A 16,620-nucleotide genomic window follows, 5' to 3' on the forward strand; every position below is an offset into this window, starting at 1 on the left:
TGTTCAAGCAGATACGCAGACCTACGTTTGTCCACCTTCACTGGGCGACTTGCAAAACTGGGCAGCCGGGGTAAGGAGAGGTGAGCGATAGTTTTCCGATCACACTCATATAAAGGTTCATTGACGTTTCTCTTTGCCATGCCCATTAAATGGTTAGTAGGTCTGGACCCTCGACGCCCCAGAGGTATTCCGTGTGAACAGCTTTGTTCAAAATATTCATATACAATTCAAATATGACCGAAAGTAAAGTTTTAAACTCTGCCTATTCGTAATGATCACTACTCTTCTGTTCTTTTGAGGAGCACACATGCTAACGCTAGCCGCTGTCAGAGAATGGCATGACTGAGCATTTGCAGCGAGCTGAATGAATCGGCATCTTTTCACTCTTCATTGTAAGCTTTAGACTTGCGTCCTTGCTGTATATATGTTTTGCTTATATAGACTAGAACTTTTTGAAGATAATACTGGCGTGTACGCCACCCCTCTCTTTGTAAAACACTTAAAATCACAACATATATCTCACCTGAGGTTTCTCAACCAGCACTCCGCCGTCCTCCATGTTTGCTTGCAGCAACTGATGTGAAGTTCCCCAAATATTCACCGGGTCCTAAAGGCCACTTTTTTCATCTCCTTTCATAGCAGAGCTCCGTGTATACCAAATACATTGCGCCAACCATTGACACACATACATAAACTGCCGTTTCAACTAGGCTACTGTTTTGTAGCATTAAATTGAACAAAAGTGACAGTAAACATTTTATATTGTTACAAAAGATTCATCACATTCATCAGCTTCCACGTAAAATTTAGTAGCGCAACTGTTTTCATTATTGACAATAATATAAGACATTTAAAATCTTACCAATCCCAAACTTTTGAACTGCACCAAATTAATTATACTTCCAGTGACCGTTTTTGAGATGTACCTCATGAAGACCAACAGTGTGACTATTGGAAATTGGGTACCAAAAAGGTGCACTGTGCCTTTAAATTTGAGTGCCATGAGTAATTTCTCCTGATTGAAAAGCAAAATATATTCAAGGAGCGGTTGTTTTTGATTGTTTTTTTTTTTTTGCATTTATTAATAAATCACCAACCAGACTTCAGATTCCTAAGATGAAGCATTTTCAGCTATTTCAATGGTTTTATTTAAATGTGTATTATATAAAATGGCATATTTTCATGTCACAGTTGTGTGGGAGTTACTTGGGAACACAGACCATTTTTGAAACCAGACATGGCACAACAAAAAGGGACCTTCAACTGCCCACTCAATAAGTTAAATTCCTCACTAATATCATCTTAATAATATCCTTGAAAATAATTAATGTGTCATATTCAATCTACTGCCTTTTGATACAGCAAATTATTTAGATTAGACTGTCCAATGGCAATAAGCAATTTTTGATGCACAAAGGACTGGGGGTTTTTTTATGCACAAAGAATATTTCGATGCATGAATAAGGAACATTTCCTTGATGCACAAATAGATTTTTTTTATTTATTTATTTATTTTTATTACATATATTTTTTTTTCAAAACATCTGACCAAACAGGGGAATCCTTTTGGTGGCTGAGCCCTCTTCCTCTTGACATTCTCATCGTCAAATGTACCCTGAAAAGACGTGAGATTCCTTGCCTCAACAACACTGCATCTTTTCTGTGGGCCAGCAAGTGGCTTCACAGGAACACGGGCTGGGTCCAGAACAGTCATTTTTGTGGACACACCAACAGGGTGTTCAAGCAGATACGCAGACCTACGTTTGTCCACCTTCACTGGGCGACTTGCAAAACTGGGCAGCCGGGGTAAGGAGAGGTGAGCGATAGTTTTCCGATCACACTCATATAAAGGTTCATTGACGTTTCTCTTTGCCATGCCCATTAAATGGTTAGTAGGTCTGGACCCTCGACGCCCCAGAGGTCTTTCACCTGAAACTGATGTCTTCTCATCAGCTTCTGGCAAGAAGAAATGTCCAGCTGACTTGTTCTGTCCAACTAGAGGTTTCACAGTAAAATGGGTTGGTTTTAGAACAGGCAAGTTCGTGGACACAGCAACAGGGCATTCATGCAGAGACGTAAGTCTGTCCACCCTCGCTGGTCGACTTGCAAAACTGGTTAGCCGGGGAAAGGAGAGGTGAGCGGTAGTTTTCAGATCAGACTCACATAAAGGGTCATTGACGTTTCTCTTTGCAACGACCTTTAAATGGTTAGTAGGTCTGGACCCTCGACGCCCCAGAGGTCTTTCATCTGAAACTGATGTCTTCTCGTCAGCTTCTGGCAAGATGAAATGTCCAGCTGACTTCTTCTGTCCAACTAGAGGTTTCACAGGAAAATGGGTTGGTTCTAGAACAGGCAAGTTCGTGGACACCGCAACAGGGCATTCATGCAGAGATGTTTGTTTGTCCACCCTTGCTAATTGACTTGCAAGACTAGGCAGTGGGGGTAAGGAAAGCTGAGCATTAGCTTTCAGATCAGACTCACATGAAGATTGTGTGACATTTCTCTCTGCCACATCCATTAAATAAGTAGGAGGTCTTGGCCCGTGACGTCCTGGAGGACTTTCACCTGGCTTCTTTTGTTCAGTCTCAGGCAAAAAGGGAGGTCTGCCAAAAATCTGTTTGCCTAGGCATAGCATAGATTGACTCTGGAGAGTATTTCTGTCTTTGCACCACATGTTGAAATGCTGGAGTGAAGATTATCTCAACAACAGCAACAAAACTGTCTTGAATGAGCGATAAGCAAGCAGCAATCACAACAGTCAGATACCAAATGAAGCTCTTTTCACCAGGATTCTTTGTAATGTGTAATGGCTATTATGATGTCAGAATAGAATGTAGGCCCGTTAAATTGAGTTCATTCTATTGGATTTTTTTTAAATCATGCAATGCGCACAATCTAGTAGCCTAGGCTACACATTGTTTAATTTTTTGTTTTGTTAACCGTTCATAATATGTTAACCCCGTAAAGAAAAAGCAAATTAAAGTAGAACAAATCGTTTCCGCAGCGTTTTGCAGAAATTAAGTGGTTCCTCACACACACACAAATGTAGTTCAGACAAAGTATTAAACAGGAAGAGCAATTCACATAAAATATATATTTTACTTCGAATCTGCAGTGTAAAAATAAAAAAACTGAAGAGAAGAGATTTTAATAGGCTTCATGCTCTATTACAATACAATCCATCTGTAATTGTGGCTCACCTCAAAAATGAAAGTGTAGTTCCCCCTAGAGGTGAGAAACCTATATTACAACCGACCCCCAGGTCGCTCAAAATCTGTACTTTCTTCTGGAAACAAAATGTGCGTTTTTTGAGCATATTCTGACCATTCTTCTTAATATACGTTAACGAGGACCCCCCCATAAAAAAATATTTGTATCAAATGATCAACAAAAAAAAATCATAATCCACATCGCTCGCACGCGGTATCCAAAGTCTTTCGAAGTAATGATATATTTTTATCAGATGACATTTCAGTCACTAAAACTGTTCTCTTCTTTCTTGCTCTTCTTTCCGCGTTCATAACTGTGGTGTTCGATTCGGAAATGAATCATTTGTTGACGTATCGAATCTTTTCATGAATCGGTTTTAATTCACAAAACCGATTTGAATAATTCGTTTTCGAATCGGACTGGTTCTCGAGTTCACAGCCTCACTGACTGGAATACCGTTGAATCGGTCTGTTTCTCACACTATTATTATGGCCCTAAACCCTCAAATTATTCATCATTACTCAAGATACCCTTAACGTTACATTTTTTCCCCATATGAGATTCAAAAGCATTTTATTTATAACCATGTAAAATGAGTGTAAGTGTGTCTGAGAGAGAGAGAGAGAGAGAGAGAGATTTAGGGTCATGCTTATTAATATTAACCTAGTGGTTCTCGAATAATCCGACCTCTTCATGTAACGAATATTTGAGATAAAACGCGTTTTGCGTCACGTTCAGCACTATCAATCCTGCGCATCCGAAATAGCGTGAATGAACGCGAAGGTCGATAACGACTTGAAATTTGAACCCCCAGACACCTTTCTTTCCATCTATCCCACTACTGCAATGCATCAGTCTGCACACCCCTCCCTGCTCCCTCACAGTCTATCCCAAACGCAGCGTGACATATCGCCAATGAACGCACCACGTTATGGCTTAACGTGTCGTGCTCCGGTTCAAACGGATTCTTTTGTGCATATTCTAATTGATACCGAACATCTATGCGGGGACAGCAGCACAATCTGGTTAATCTCCGTGACCCACAAATAAACAGCTCGCGAGACCGACGGAATGATTTAACGGCGCGAGCGAATCGACTTCATCCACGGAGAAGCCGTTTTTGGGGATCGTATCTGACTGAATGAAGACAGGCGTGGGAAAGGAACGTTTTCTTAAATAAACGCGTGTGGTAATCGGTAACGGTAGGCTGAGAAATATTCAAACCACAAAACAAGCTCCTAGAGTTCACGTTTGTAACTGTTGACAGGGGAAATACCGTCGACGTTGTTGGTATTTGCATCAGAATGTTGTTGCGTCTGAATATTGTTCAGAAATCTAGGGAATGTAATTTAAATTATCTTTAATTCATCCACATGTAACGCAGGTGCATGAATGATGTAACCTATTATTAGCATTTTTTGCGCGTTACTTGTAATGCGTTACCCCCAACACTGATCATTATTCGCTGTTAGACATATATGCTATGCCTTGATGTTTGATAATTGGAAATACAGATGCTTTAGCAAAATAACAGATGGCATGAGCCATAACTACATCCGGTCATAGTAAACACTTATGAGCATGCAACTTCATATGCATTTATTTAAATGAGACAAAGACACAAACATTAAATCCAGTGCATGCTGAAGTTCATTTAATAGGCAGCCTGCTAAATCTTGTTATTTTATGTACAATGCAATGTGAATTTCCTACATTTAGCAGGTCATTCCTCTTCATAATTGGCTGTAAGCTTATAACTTCAAGTTGAAATTGATTCTGAGAGATTTATCCTCATGTTCACACATTAACATAAGCAGTAACTCACAAAATACATAAGCAATAAATATAATTTAGAGTAGAAGAGAATGTCTGAATGTATGTTTGTATGTATGTATGAGGCCAAAGACACATAATCATTAAGTCATTAAGGCAAACATTCTTAGTGATGCATTCATTGCATTCATTGTGATGCATGCAAACATTACGTCACTTAAAATAGTTTTCTCTCAGGTTAAATCAGCCAGCTGATGTGTAGCAAATTTATAATACAAAATTCGTATTTAATGTCACTTGTCTTCCATTACCTGCATACATTTCTAATTCTAAATCAATCACAAACCTCAGCTCAAAGTCTTCCACTGTCAAGAAAACGTTGTTGTTTAGTGAATATATCACCATATATATTTTAGAAATCAGATTAGGTACTGATCAGAGTATTTTATCTCTAAAAAGTGTATGAATATCCATTATTTAGAAAGTACTTGCTAACATATAAATAGGTCAAGAAGAAGTGTTACTGACTGAAACTTGAGTCTGGCATCTCAGCTCTTTTTTCTTTCATGGAGTAACTGAATACTCTGTGCCTGGACTTATTGAACTGAGGGCGTCACATCTCTGATACTCCCTCATTGGTCTTCCTTGCTCCTCAACACTCATCTCCCACCAGACTAGAAGGACAGGAGGAAACATCATCAGGGTCTGAACTAAGAGTGAAGCCCACCATCATCTCCCCGTTTTCTACACTGTCAAGCTCATCTGTTCTCAGATCCAGAAGACGTATTTCCTTCACAGAGTTCCTGTCTCACTGTGGACTACTTGCCAAGACCTCCTGCTCTTCAGTTTAAGCCTGTGTTTTGTTTGTGTGTGTTTGTGAAAGACAGAGACACGACTCCGAAAGCAGCACCTATCATCTGTGAGGATGTCTGCACTGCGTCTTCTGTGGGTCCCTGTGCTGCTGTGTTTAACACACGGTGAGTGCCTTAAGCGCAACATTGAACATGTGAGACATAGATAGATAGATAGATAGATAGATAGATAGATAGATAGATAGATAGGAATAACGACAAACATTATACACTAATAAAAAATATTTCTATCTACACAATTTTATAATTTTTTAAAATATATATTTATTTTAAAATGTTATATTTATAATTTTATATTTACTTTTATATATCATATATATATATATATATATATATATATATGTGTATATATTTTAATATATTGTGTAGATAGATATCAAATATATACACTATAATAACAATTACATTTTTTACATACATGCATACATAACACATTTTATTTATTTTTATTCATATTTACATTTTTTATATCATTTGTGTGTGCATACATATGTAATGGATATATTATTTTAAATATATTGATTGTATATACAGTATATATTCAGTTATTTATATACAAATGTATATACATATTTATGATATTTGAAAATCACATTATTATTATTATTATCACAAGTAGCAGCACATGTATTCTTGCCAGAGCCATTTGTGATGAATTATTAGATATTATATTAAAAAAAATAATGCAACTGAAGTGACATTAATTGCTTCATGAAAAGCGATTTAGCACCTGTTCAGTAGTGGTATGTCTTCACAGTAGGTGTGTTTATGGGTTTTTGTGTTCCCGGATTCCTGAGTAAAAACCCAAACCAGCTGTCACTGTTTGTAGAGTGTGTGTTGGTGCTAAAATGGAGCCGTGTGTGATCAGGGAGGTCGAGACTATAATATAGCTCTTGCCCAAAGCTTGGCTGCTTCTGTCACAAGCTGTTATTATCTTCTAGTTGGTTGTGAATGCTTTGTTTTGTGTTAGATTTGTGGTGGTTGTCCAAAATGTGTGGCTGTTAGCACTCATGCATAGCCTGAATATCTTTCATCTGTGACTGTAAGAAGGCCAGTGATGGAAATAAATCGCTCTCGGGGGAACAGGTGTTGTCAGTTATGCATTAGCGTTAGATGTCCTAGTTTACGCAGTGGGGATTTGTATCTCCCCTCATGTCGTGTGTTGGGAAGCCCATTATCAGGATATCTGTATTTCCTGTACTAGTGGCAAGTTATGTAAACCACCAGCTATCAGCTGCTTAAATGTTACACCTGTTTTCATATGTTGAACCAGTGCAAGTCTTTCATATTTTGCATGCTAATTCTCCTTACATACTGCAATGACACACACTTTGTAAGAGGTCAAAAAAGTCTGCTAAGAAACGTAAATTTCATCTTTTTGCATGATGATCTGTGCTTTATTGCAGTAATTTATTGAGCAACTCACAAAGATGATTAAGCTTATATTTATAACTGTTGCATTTATGATTGCATTGATAATATCAATCTATCAAAATGTAATATTTCCTTAATACTTGATGTTACATATCATGCCCCAAGGAAGAAGTAAAAAATGTTGGAGCAGAAGGTTAAAATTAGATGTGATGTGAAAGCTCAAAAAGAGAACTGTTACACAACTGTACTTTTTGGTACAGTAAGTCATCTCTCAGGATCACTTTAAGGAACTGCTTTTATTTAAAGGAGATGAAACAGAGCAGTGAGCATGGGCAGATGGACAGAAAAATAGACCATGTGTGAGAATGAAAGAAAGTCCCCTGTGGTTGCCTGTGATCTGCTTGTATTATACAGACTCAGAATGTCCAAACTACAGTATCTGATTGAACAGAATTGCCATTGATTATGGCCCATGTAAATTGTTTCTGGAATTTAATGGCAATGTCACCATATAATGGCATCTAACATGTATTACAGCGATATTCCCCCTGGAGAATCCTGAGGTTAAATGCCTTTCGAGGGCACAATGGTGATGGCTTACTATGACCTTCTGCTTGCCCATTGCTGAGCCTTAAAGGAACAGTCAACCCAAAATGTACAATCCTGTCGTTATTGTTATGAAGGATATGTGTAAGGAATATTTAGGGACCATGTCTTTCAAGCTCAAAAAAGGACAGAAAACACCAAAAAAAAGTGACTATAGACTAAAATGTAATATTTTATGCACTAGGTTGAATATGCAGAATGGAGATACTAATAAATGGAGATACTAATAAAAGACCGAGAAGAATACTAATAAATACAACACAAACTTTGGTTTGTTCATTTCCATAGCTTCAAAAGACTTGAAATATAGATTACCTTCATCTCTTTATCTAGGTGTTATAGTAGTGTTGTTTTTTTCCTTTTTCTTTTTTGTTAAAAGAAATGAATACTTTTACTCCGCAAGCATGCATTAAAATCAAAAGTGACTTTTAAATTGCATTAATAATTCATAAATTGCATTAATAATTACATTATATTTTTTATTAAAATATTTTGTATTTATACAATTTTAATATAGGTAATTTATTGTTTATGTATTTATATAATTGCTACAAAATTTCTATTTCAAATAAATGCTGTTCTTTTGAACTTTCTATTCATTAAATTATCCTGAAAAATGTATCACAGTTTTTACAAAAAAAATAGTATGTTTGGACATGTACTGTATGTCAACATACATTGACATACATGTCAATGTATGTTTGTTAGGTGTGTGCATGTTACTGGACGCTGATGATTAGCTGGCAGCGAGGGTTCAGTAGTTCTTAAGGAACACTCTCTTAAAGTTAAAGTATGAAGACACTAATAATTTAATAATTTAATTGAATTTATTGCCATTTGCACAGGTACAGTGTAGTACAGGTACATTGGAATTCTTGTGTGTTCACAGAGTCAAGCTTTCAAAAAAACAACAACGAAAAAAAATTAACATTTAAGGGAAAAATAGGAGACAAAAATATCTGTCCATGGGTCCATAGACAGGCGAGATAGAAAATACCTGTCCTCCAAAGTGAGAGAGAGAGTTATGGGATGGGATACTTCTTTCCCTCCCTGATGTCCTGTGCCCCTAACCTAACAGTGGCTGGAAAGAAGCTCTTGAACAAACGGGCCCTGTTAGTACTAGTACTCACAGGCCTACGGTGTCTCAGGTTGTAGCCCATATCCACCCATTTAAACAGCTCATGAGCTGGGTGATGTTTATCCTTGAGAATGCTCTGTGCTTTCTGTCTGCAGCGTTGAGTATATATAGAGTCCATAGAAAGGAGGTTAGAGCCAATAACCCTCTCTGCAATTTTTATGACCCATTGCAATGATTTCCTCTCAGCCAGGGTAGTATTGCCGTACCACACTATTATACCACTGGTAAGAATAGTCTTGACGAGGCCTCTATAGACACAGATGAGGAGCTGAGGTCTAAGTCTGGCCTTCTTCAACAGTCTGATGAAATACAGCATCCGCTGCATTCTTTTCACTGTTGTCGCAGTGTTTTTAGCCCAGCTTAGGTTCTCTGAAATGTAAAAGCCTAAAAACTTATAGTTAACAGTCCTCTCCACCTCAGTCCCCTTGATGATGAGAGGCTGCAGAGGGGGTGCTCTTCTCCTGAAATCCATAATGAGTTCCTTGGTTTTGTCTATGTTAAAGGGGTCATATGATGCTTTTTTAAAGATCATTATTTTGTGTATTTGGTGTAACAGAATATGTTGACATGCTTTAATGTTCAAAAAACACATTATTTTTCAAATACTGTACATTATTGTAGATCCTCTATGCCCCGCCTCTCTCAAACGCTTCGTTTTCTACAAAGTCCCTCCTTCCGACAAGCGCAGTCTGCTCTGATTGGCCAGCTGACCCAGTGCATTGTGATTGGCCGAACACCGCAAGCACTCGTCGAAAATGTAACGCCCCTTACCATAATCGCGAGCTTCATCTTTTAAAATAAATGTAAAGACAGTAAATAATGTCATTAGTTTTACCATCAGTTCAAGCCCGAAAGGGGAACAGACACAGTAATGATGCAGTACACAAGCCGCGGATAAGACAGCTGACTCCACTGTGATGTGACCCAGTCTCTCTCTCTCTCTCTCTCACAGACACAGACACAGACACAGACACACACAGGATGCGCAAAACTTCACATTTGAACAGTTAATAGCAAATACTTAAACTAGTAACAAAACATACTTACAGTCGCTGATTCAGAAGCGTCAGATTGTCATAGCAAAGTCAGAATTACCTCCTCTCCTAGGTTCATGAAACGGTCGTTGCTGTTCTGTTGTAAGTGATCGTAAAGATTCCTAATCTACTCCTAATCTAGCATCTACTTTCGGAAGGCCAAATAAAGTGCTTTTGCTTTCGCCTAGAAACACACAGCGTCTCCCTGACATGGCTGCTTCAACACTAACTGCGGTTACTGAAACCACGCCTTCTTTCTTTGCGTGCACATTTGGGCGCATTATGCAAATATTCCCACATAGTGAGGTAGATATGTGGGGGCGTGTTAGAACGAGCCGTTTTAGGGGGGTGTGGCAGAGTCTTAACTTTGATAAAGAATATCTCAACTTCAGGGATCTTATCTATTCACGAACAGCTTGTAACACTCCAAAGAGAAAGGGAAACTTGAAATCGCATCATATGACCCCTTTAAGAACCAGGTCGTTGTTCTCTCCATAGACAATAATCTTATGAACAAAATCCCTGTATGATGATTCATCCTCCCCTTTAATAAGGCCAAGAATGGTTGTGTCATCCGCATACTTGATAATAATATTATTGTCCTGGGTGGAGTTACAGTCATATGTATACAATGAGAAGAGTTTGGGACTGAGGCAACAGCCCTGTGGGGTTCCAGTGCTCACTGTGAGCTCACCGGAGACCTTCTTTCCTATCCTCACCACCTGTGGTCTGTCTGTTAGAAAATCCAGTATCCAGTTACAAGTGGATGTCGGCACTCCTAGGTCTACCAGCTTAGATGTCAGCTTCATCTGCCTGATTGTATTAAAAGCAGAGCTATAGTCCAGAAACAGTAGCCGTGCATATGTATTGTGAGTGTTCAAGTGCTGCAGAACATAATGAAGTGCCAGTGCTACTGCATCATCCACTGATCTGTTCGAGCGGTAGGCAAACTGAAAGGGTCCACTGTGTCTGGAACCACTGAATTTATGTGTTGCAGGACCAGCTTCTCCAGACACTTCATGGCAACCGAAGTAAGTGCCACAGGTCTGAAATCATTCATTATGGTTGCATTTGTTTGTTTTCGGAAGCGGCACTATAATAGAGAACTTAACTGTAACTTAACTTAAAGGTAACTGGAGAAGCCACACAATCCACGTCTGTAAATCTTCAGAATTTCCCATTTTAGAGTTGAAGGAAATATCCGTAAACTTACAGGAAAATGTCCTGGTAATTTTCTGCCTGCACATTCTCCATTTTGGGGGGGGCATGAATGCTAAATCTGGGCAAGGGCACACAAGGACAATGTATGAACGATGTCTCTTGCTGGTTTAATATTTAAAGCTCACATCAGTTACACTGAGAAGTTGAGGAAATGGCAATTGCACGAGGAAAAGAGAAACTGCAGCGCAGCCCACCCGTCATCCCAGTTTCAAGAATGGATGCGGAAAAACAGTCTTAGTGGTAAAAAAGAACAAATGCCCAAGTAACAGGGAATGTTCTAAGAACTTTGGCTAATTGTTCCAGCAAGACTCTCAAAGTTATGAACAAATGTCCCTTCAGTGACATTAATAGAATGTTATCTGATTATCTGGTCTTTAATGAAATTCTCAAAACATTAGCACACAAAATTTTTTATTTATACATGTTTTTTTTTTTTTTTCAATGGTTATACAATGGTTTTTCTGAAACATTTTAGTTGGATTCTTTAACGTTTTTTTAAATGTTACAACTTGTTTCAGAACGCCCAGAGAACATTCAAAACTAACGTTCTCAAAAAGAAAGTTCCCTTAACGGTTGCATAACCTAGAAGAATTTTTTTTAAAAAACATTTGTGACCCTGGACCACAAAACCAGTCTTAAGTTGCACGGGGATATTTGTAGCAATAGCCAAAAATACATTGTATGGGTTTTATAGATTATATTATAAAATTATAGATTTTTCTTTTATGCCAAAAAATCATTAGGATATTAAGTAAAGATCATGTTCCATGAAGATATTTTGTACATTTCCTACTTTAAATATATTACAACTTAATTTTTGATTAGTAATTTGCATTGCTAAGGACTTCATTTGGACAACTTTAAAGGCGATTTTCTCAATATTTAGATTTTTTTTGCACCCTCAGATTCCAGATTTTCAAATAGTTGTATCTCAGCCAAATATTCCTATCCTGTCCTATCCTAACAAACCACACATCAATGGAAATCTTATTTATTCAGCTTTCGGATGATGTATAAATCTCAATTTTGAAAAATTTACACTTAAGACTGGTTTTGTGGTCCAGGGTCACATTTAAAAAAGGATACTCTCATTAAAAAGAGAACATTCAAAAATAACGTTTATATAACTTAATGGGAACATTAGCAAAATATTCTTAGAATATATTTTTGTTACCTGGGTGGAATATTTAGCAAATCTCAAAATTGAAATCCACTGATATACTATACATTACAAAGGTGTGATAACTCATTAAATTAATTAATTGCAGGTTTTAGTGTTTTTTGTTTTTTTTAAGTATCAAATTTATATCTCAGCCATTTATTGGTTTGCTTGTTTGTAGGAGTGTGTCAGCATGTGTTTATACCCTTCCTCCCCTTTCCTCCAAAACGGTAGGATATCTATGATGATAATTGTCTTTCCTCCCTCTTCTTCCTCTCCGCAGCCAATCAGAAGCCAATAAATCAATAATCTGTCAATGATGATCAGTGATGTGATGGATGTAACGCTGAAAACGTTTAACCCTTGTCTCCCTCTTTCTCTCTCTCGTTTTCTTCCTCTCGTCTTCCAGTTTATGTGGCTAAAATGTTTACTCTTTTTCTCCTTCCTCCTTTCCTCTCAGCCATCAAAAGCAAATTGTAAATGTTGTTTTCTTGAGTATTACAGTGAAGTAAAAAAATCTAAATCGCAGAAAGTCTGGCAGGATGACTCTAGTTAATAATGTAAATCTGTAGCTGTGATTGATGTGTGCGCGATGTTTCCTGTCCCTCATCTCATTGCACATATATAAATACTTCTCCAGAGGTCAGAATTACAAAAAGATCATTGGTTGAGAACGATGCAGATGTCTCTGTGGAAACTGCAGGGTGAAGTGTGAGAGAAAGATACTTGGAATATCAGGTGTGTTATTTTTTGCTAGTGTTTGCGACTTCCTGGCATATATAGAGACTTGCATCTATATATGAAAATAGATTAATGACTCGAAAAAAGGATCATAGCTCACCGCTAACAATTTATTTCCCCTCAAAGCTTTTTTTCTGTTAGGACAAAAAAAAAACAAAAAAAAAACAAAGCAAATACTGTGCTCTGAGATCACAGATAATTTGAACTATTTTAATGCACAGTCAGTTTTCATGAGTGGAAATAAAGCTTGCAAGAAAATGCTCTGCCTTTAACTAAAAAAGCCAGCATGCATAATTCCAAAAAAATGGGGACGCATGTAAAAAATAAATAAAAAGAGAAGATTTAGACATACTAATGCCTGTCAGTTCAAAACAAAAAAGTGGGCATCGTTAAGACTTAATAGAGTGTTTTATGAAGTCAAGCAGATGTTTCTGTCATTTAATGTTTTGTTCTTCCTGTAGCTTGGCTCTGCCATGGGGCATGTGTGGAGGTGGACTCCGACACGGAGGCAGTGATGGGTCGAGGCTTCAAATTAGGCTGTATCTCTTGCAAGATGAGAGGAGAAGTACTGGCCTCTGCCACAGTGGACTGGTGGTTCATGGCCAAAGGCGAGAGTGAATTTGCATACGTGAGTATGAGACCAAAGACCATGCATTACAGCTTAAAGTACCCATGAAATCAAAATGAAAGTTTTTTGGGTGTTAGCATCAATGTTAGTCTTAAGGTTATCTATAAGGCAGTGTGCTCTAAAACAGTGACAAAATTCACATTTAGAAGATATAAGCATTCAAAGCTTGCAGTTCGTCACTTCCTGAAAGCGGTCACTTGTCCACAGAATTAGTATTTTCTGTACAGTGGATGGCACGTAGTGCACTATATAGGGGACAGGGAACGATTCAAACAGTGTAAATATGCTTTCCATTGAAGAAAAAAAAAGAAGTCTGGTTTCACGCTGTCATGCTAACCACCGCACACACACACACACTCTGCTCTGGTCCAGAGACACGATAGCATGGAGCGGATCACATGCACGAGTCGGCGCAGACCACAAAATGTGTCGGAGCTATTTGAATTCCACACAGAATACTTTATAGCAATATGGATGAGATTGTGGCTGGCATACCCAGTCAAATGCGGCTTTACGGAGCTCAATGGCTCTGAACGGCTCTAGCCCAAGCTGTGATATAAATGAACGCTATTGGCCATTTTAAAAAGGGGCAGGGCTGCTTGATATGTCCCGCCCTGTCTTCCTGTTTCAGTTAAAGTGACGTCAACACAGAGTAACGCTGTGTGTTTCTAAGCATTTCAGGGGACCTTTAAGCTGCACATGATGCATTGCCTAAATTAATTGCATCATGCAGTTGCTTTTTTTAAACCCCTTTTTTGTCCAAGAGCTATAGTACAGCCGTGTGCCTGCGTGAAAAATGCACAAAATAATGGTTAATTTTTTTTTTATAATAAATTCTAAACCCCAAAGCGGATCTAAACCTGTTGGCATTTTTTATGCAAAGCCAAGATCATGCATTTTTTATGATGGTCTTTGTGGTCAGAAGTGAATTACTGCACACCATTTTCAGCAAGGAACATTCCCGAGCGGAATATGTGGACACTTCACAAGGAAGGCAGTTTAAGTCCTTTGCCATTAGAACAATTAGCTGCTACTTATACACTTTATAATATTATTTAATATTTAATATAAACAATTTCATTAAAAATGTGAAATTATTGGCATATTAAAAGTAATGCAAAGCAAATTCTATGTCCTGCAATTTTCAGGGTTTCTACATTTTTTAATCCAATTCAGTTCCATGACCTCTCCACACTACTGGATAAGGATTTATAAAATCATTTCATAGATAATTAAATGTAATAAAGTATAAATGTAAAAAATGTAATCCCTGTTGAATGTTGCACTCTTCTACACTGTAACAATGATTCATGCAAATAAAACAAAGATAACTGGATTACATATTACAAGAAAATACTATTTCAGTCTTTCTACTTGAAAAATCTATTTTAATTCAATGTGTAACTTTCTGTTGTTTTTGTACATATTTGTGGAACTTACTAAATTTATTGTGTAAAAAATTATTTAAATTATATAAGTAACTCCTACACCACTTTTTTTCAGTGCAAGAACACCATCTAGCCTATGAACTGTTTTAGAAAATACCAAAACACTCTTTTTTTATATTAATATATTGTTTTTATTATTTTTTATGATATAAAAAATATATTTTACTCATTTACATTACTTTGAAAAACTAAAATTGACAAATCACATTGTCACAGAACTGCTGCTGTGTAGGAGCGCGGAGCAAAGGAGCGAGGAGATGTAGGAGAATTTTACTAATTTTAATAACCAAAAGGAAACAGAAAAAACACGTAGCAAGGTTGACATGAACAATTCCAGACAAGGGAGAACATGACGGGCTCGAACTCAAATAGGGCAGATAACGAGGAGCAGACAGGTGATGAGGATAACTAATAACAAGGAACAGGTGATTACTAATAATGGGAAAAGGAACTGGAAGGACAAATAGGAACTAAACACGAACACATACGTGACACACATGCCATTTACAGCTTTTCCAGGACCATTAAAGGGAAAGTTCACCCAAAATAAAAATTCTGTAATCATTTACTCACCATCAAGTTGTTCCAAACCTGTAAAAGTTTATTTTTCTGTTGAACACAAAAGAAGATATTTTGTAGAATGTTGGTAACAAACAGTTGACAAAACAGTAGCATTTGACTTCCATAGTATTTTTGTTCCATACTATTTGGTTACCAGCATTCTTCAAAATATCTTCTTTTGTATTTCGCAGAAGAAAGAAACTCATACAGAATGTTCATTTCTAGGTAAACTATCCCTTTAAGCTGATGGTGCTCTTCTGTAGACGGGGCAGTGTAGAGTAAAATATTAGTGATGGGAAGTTCGGATCATTTTACTGACTCAGATCTTTGAATCTCCTTCATCAAAATGAACCAATCTTTTTTCCAAGTCATTTCATTAATTTCGTTCATTTCAGCAGAATATAATTAAAATGTTAAACGTCAATAGCCAAATTCCCCAACACATCTACTTACGCGACATTTCGAATAAGAAACTATAAACCAAGGCCAAATTATGAGAAAAAGAAATGATTAATTCATTGCTTCAGGCTATGCAGTCTTGTTAGTTTACCTCACCTCCCGATCGGAGTTGTTCGTTGTTGTAATCAACTTGTAAGAAATAAAAAAAGATTTGAGATCATAAACACATCACGTAACTGCAAGAGTTAAAAAAATGACTACGCGCATGTTTGTAAGGAAGGTTGGGAATTATTAACTAATTTCTGTATCCGATACTGCCGTCACGGCATGTGACAAAAGAACGAACGACTCTGACTCGGGAGGTGAACTAATCATTTCTCTTTTCGGTACAGGCTGCATAGCCTCTAGTTCAGGGGTGGCGAACGTCGGTCCTGGAGAGCCGCAGCCCTGCAGAGT

At 37.5% G+C, this 16,620-nt stretch overlaps 2 protein-coding genes across 3 annotated transcripts; one reads left to right on the plus strand and one right to left on the minus strand.

Moving 5' to 3' along the window:
- Window positions 1-380: 380 nt before the first annotated feature.
- Window positions 381-2,674, minus strand: LOC107592592 (uncharacterized). The gene is made up of 3 exons (XM_016282126.1): window positions 1,550-2,674; window positions 524-574; window positions 381-416 (listed from the first exon to the last, which is right to left on the minus strand). Exons 1-3 carry the CDS (start codon window positions 2,672-2,674, stop codon window positions 381-383), a joined length of 1,212 nt encoding a protein of 403 aa, XP_016137612.1.
- A 1,984-nt stretch (window positions 2,675-4,658) lies between these two features.
- On the plus strand, window positions 4,659-13,823 carry LOC107592130 (sodium channel subunit beta-1-like). Of its 2 annotated transcripts, XR_001609946.1 has the most exons (3): window positions 5,890-5,960; window positions 13,028-13,125; window positions 13,590-13,667. XR_001609946.1 is itself a non-coding variant. In XM_016281525.1 (2 exons), exons 1-2 carry the CDS (start codon window positions 5,909-5,911, stop codon window positions 13,802-13,804), a joined length of 267 nt encoding a protein of 88 aa, XP_016137011.1. In that variant the 5' UTR covers window positions 4,659-5,908; the 3' UTR covers window positions 13,805-13,823. The 2 variants fall into 2 exon arrangements, 1 of the variants encoding a protein (XP_016137011.1); XM_016281525.1 differs by lacking the exon at window positions 13,028-13,125 and having other exon boundaries at window positions 4,659-5,960; window positions 13,590-13,823.
- Window positions 13,824-16,620: the final 2,797 nt, after the last annotated feature.

This window comes from Sinocyclocheilus grahami, unplaced genomic scaffold, assembly GCF_001515645.1.
Source record: "Sinocyclocheilus grahami isolate Dianchi unplaced genomic scaffold, SAMN03320097.WGS_v1.1 scaffold9.1, whole genome shotgun sequence".
In the NCBI taxonomy this organism is placed as follows: Eukaryota; Metazoa; Chordata; class Actinopteri; order Cypriniformes; family Cyprinidae; genus Sinocyclocheilus; species Sinocyclocheilus grahami.

What these genes read in the sequence shown, in the direction of transcription:
- LOC107592592 (XM_016282126.1), bottom strand. Translation starts at nt 2,674, where the DNA reads ATGTGGTGCAAAGACAGAAATACTCTCCAGAGTCAATCTATGCTATGC. An exon ending in CAAAAGGATTCCCCTGTTTG is followed by an intron (nt 575 to 1,549) that starts GTCAGATGTTTT and finishes ACTTCACATCAG; the next exon opens with TTGCTGCAAGCAAACATGGA. An exon ending in TGCTGGTTGAGAAACCTCAG is followed by an intron (nt 417 to 523) that starts GTGAGATATATG and finishes ACATATATACAG; the next exon opens with CAAGGACGCAAGTCTAAAGC.
- LOC107592130 (XM_016281525.1), top strand. Translation starts at nt 5,909, where the DNA reads ATGTCTGCACTGCGTCTTCTGTGGGTCCCTGTGCTGCTGTGTTTAACA. An exon ending in GCTGCTGTGTTTAACACACG is followed by an intron (nt 5,961 to 13,589) that starts GTGAGTGCCTTA and finishes TTCTTCCTGTAG; the next exon opens with CTTGGCTCTGCCATGGGGCA.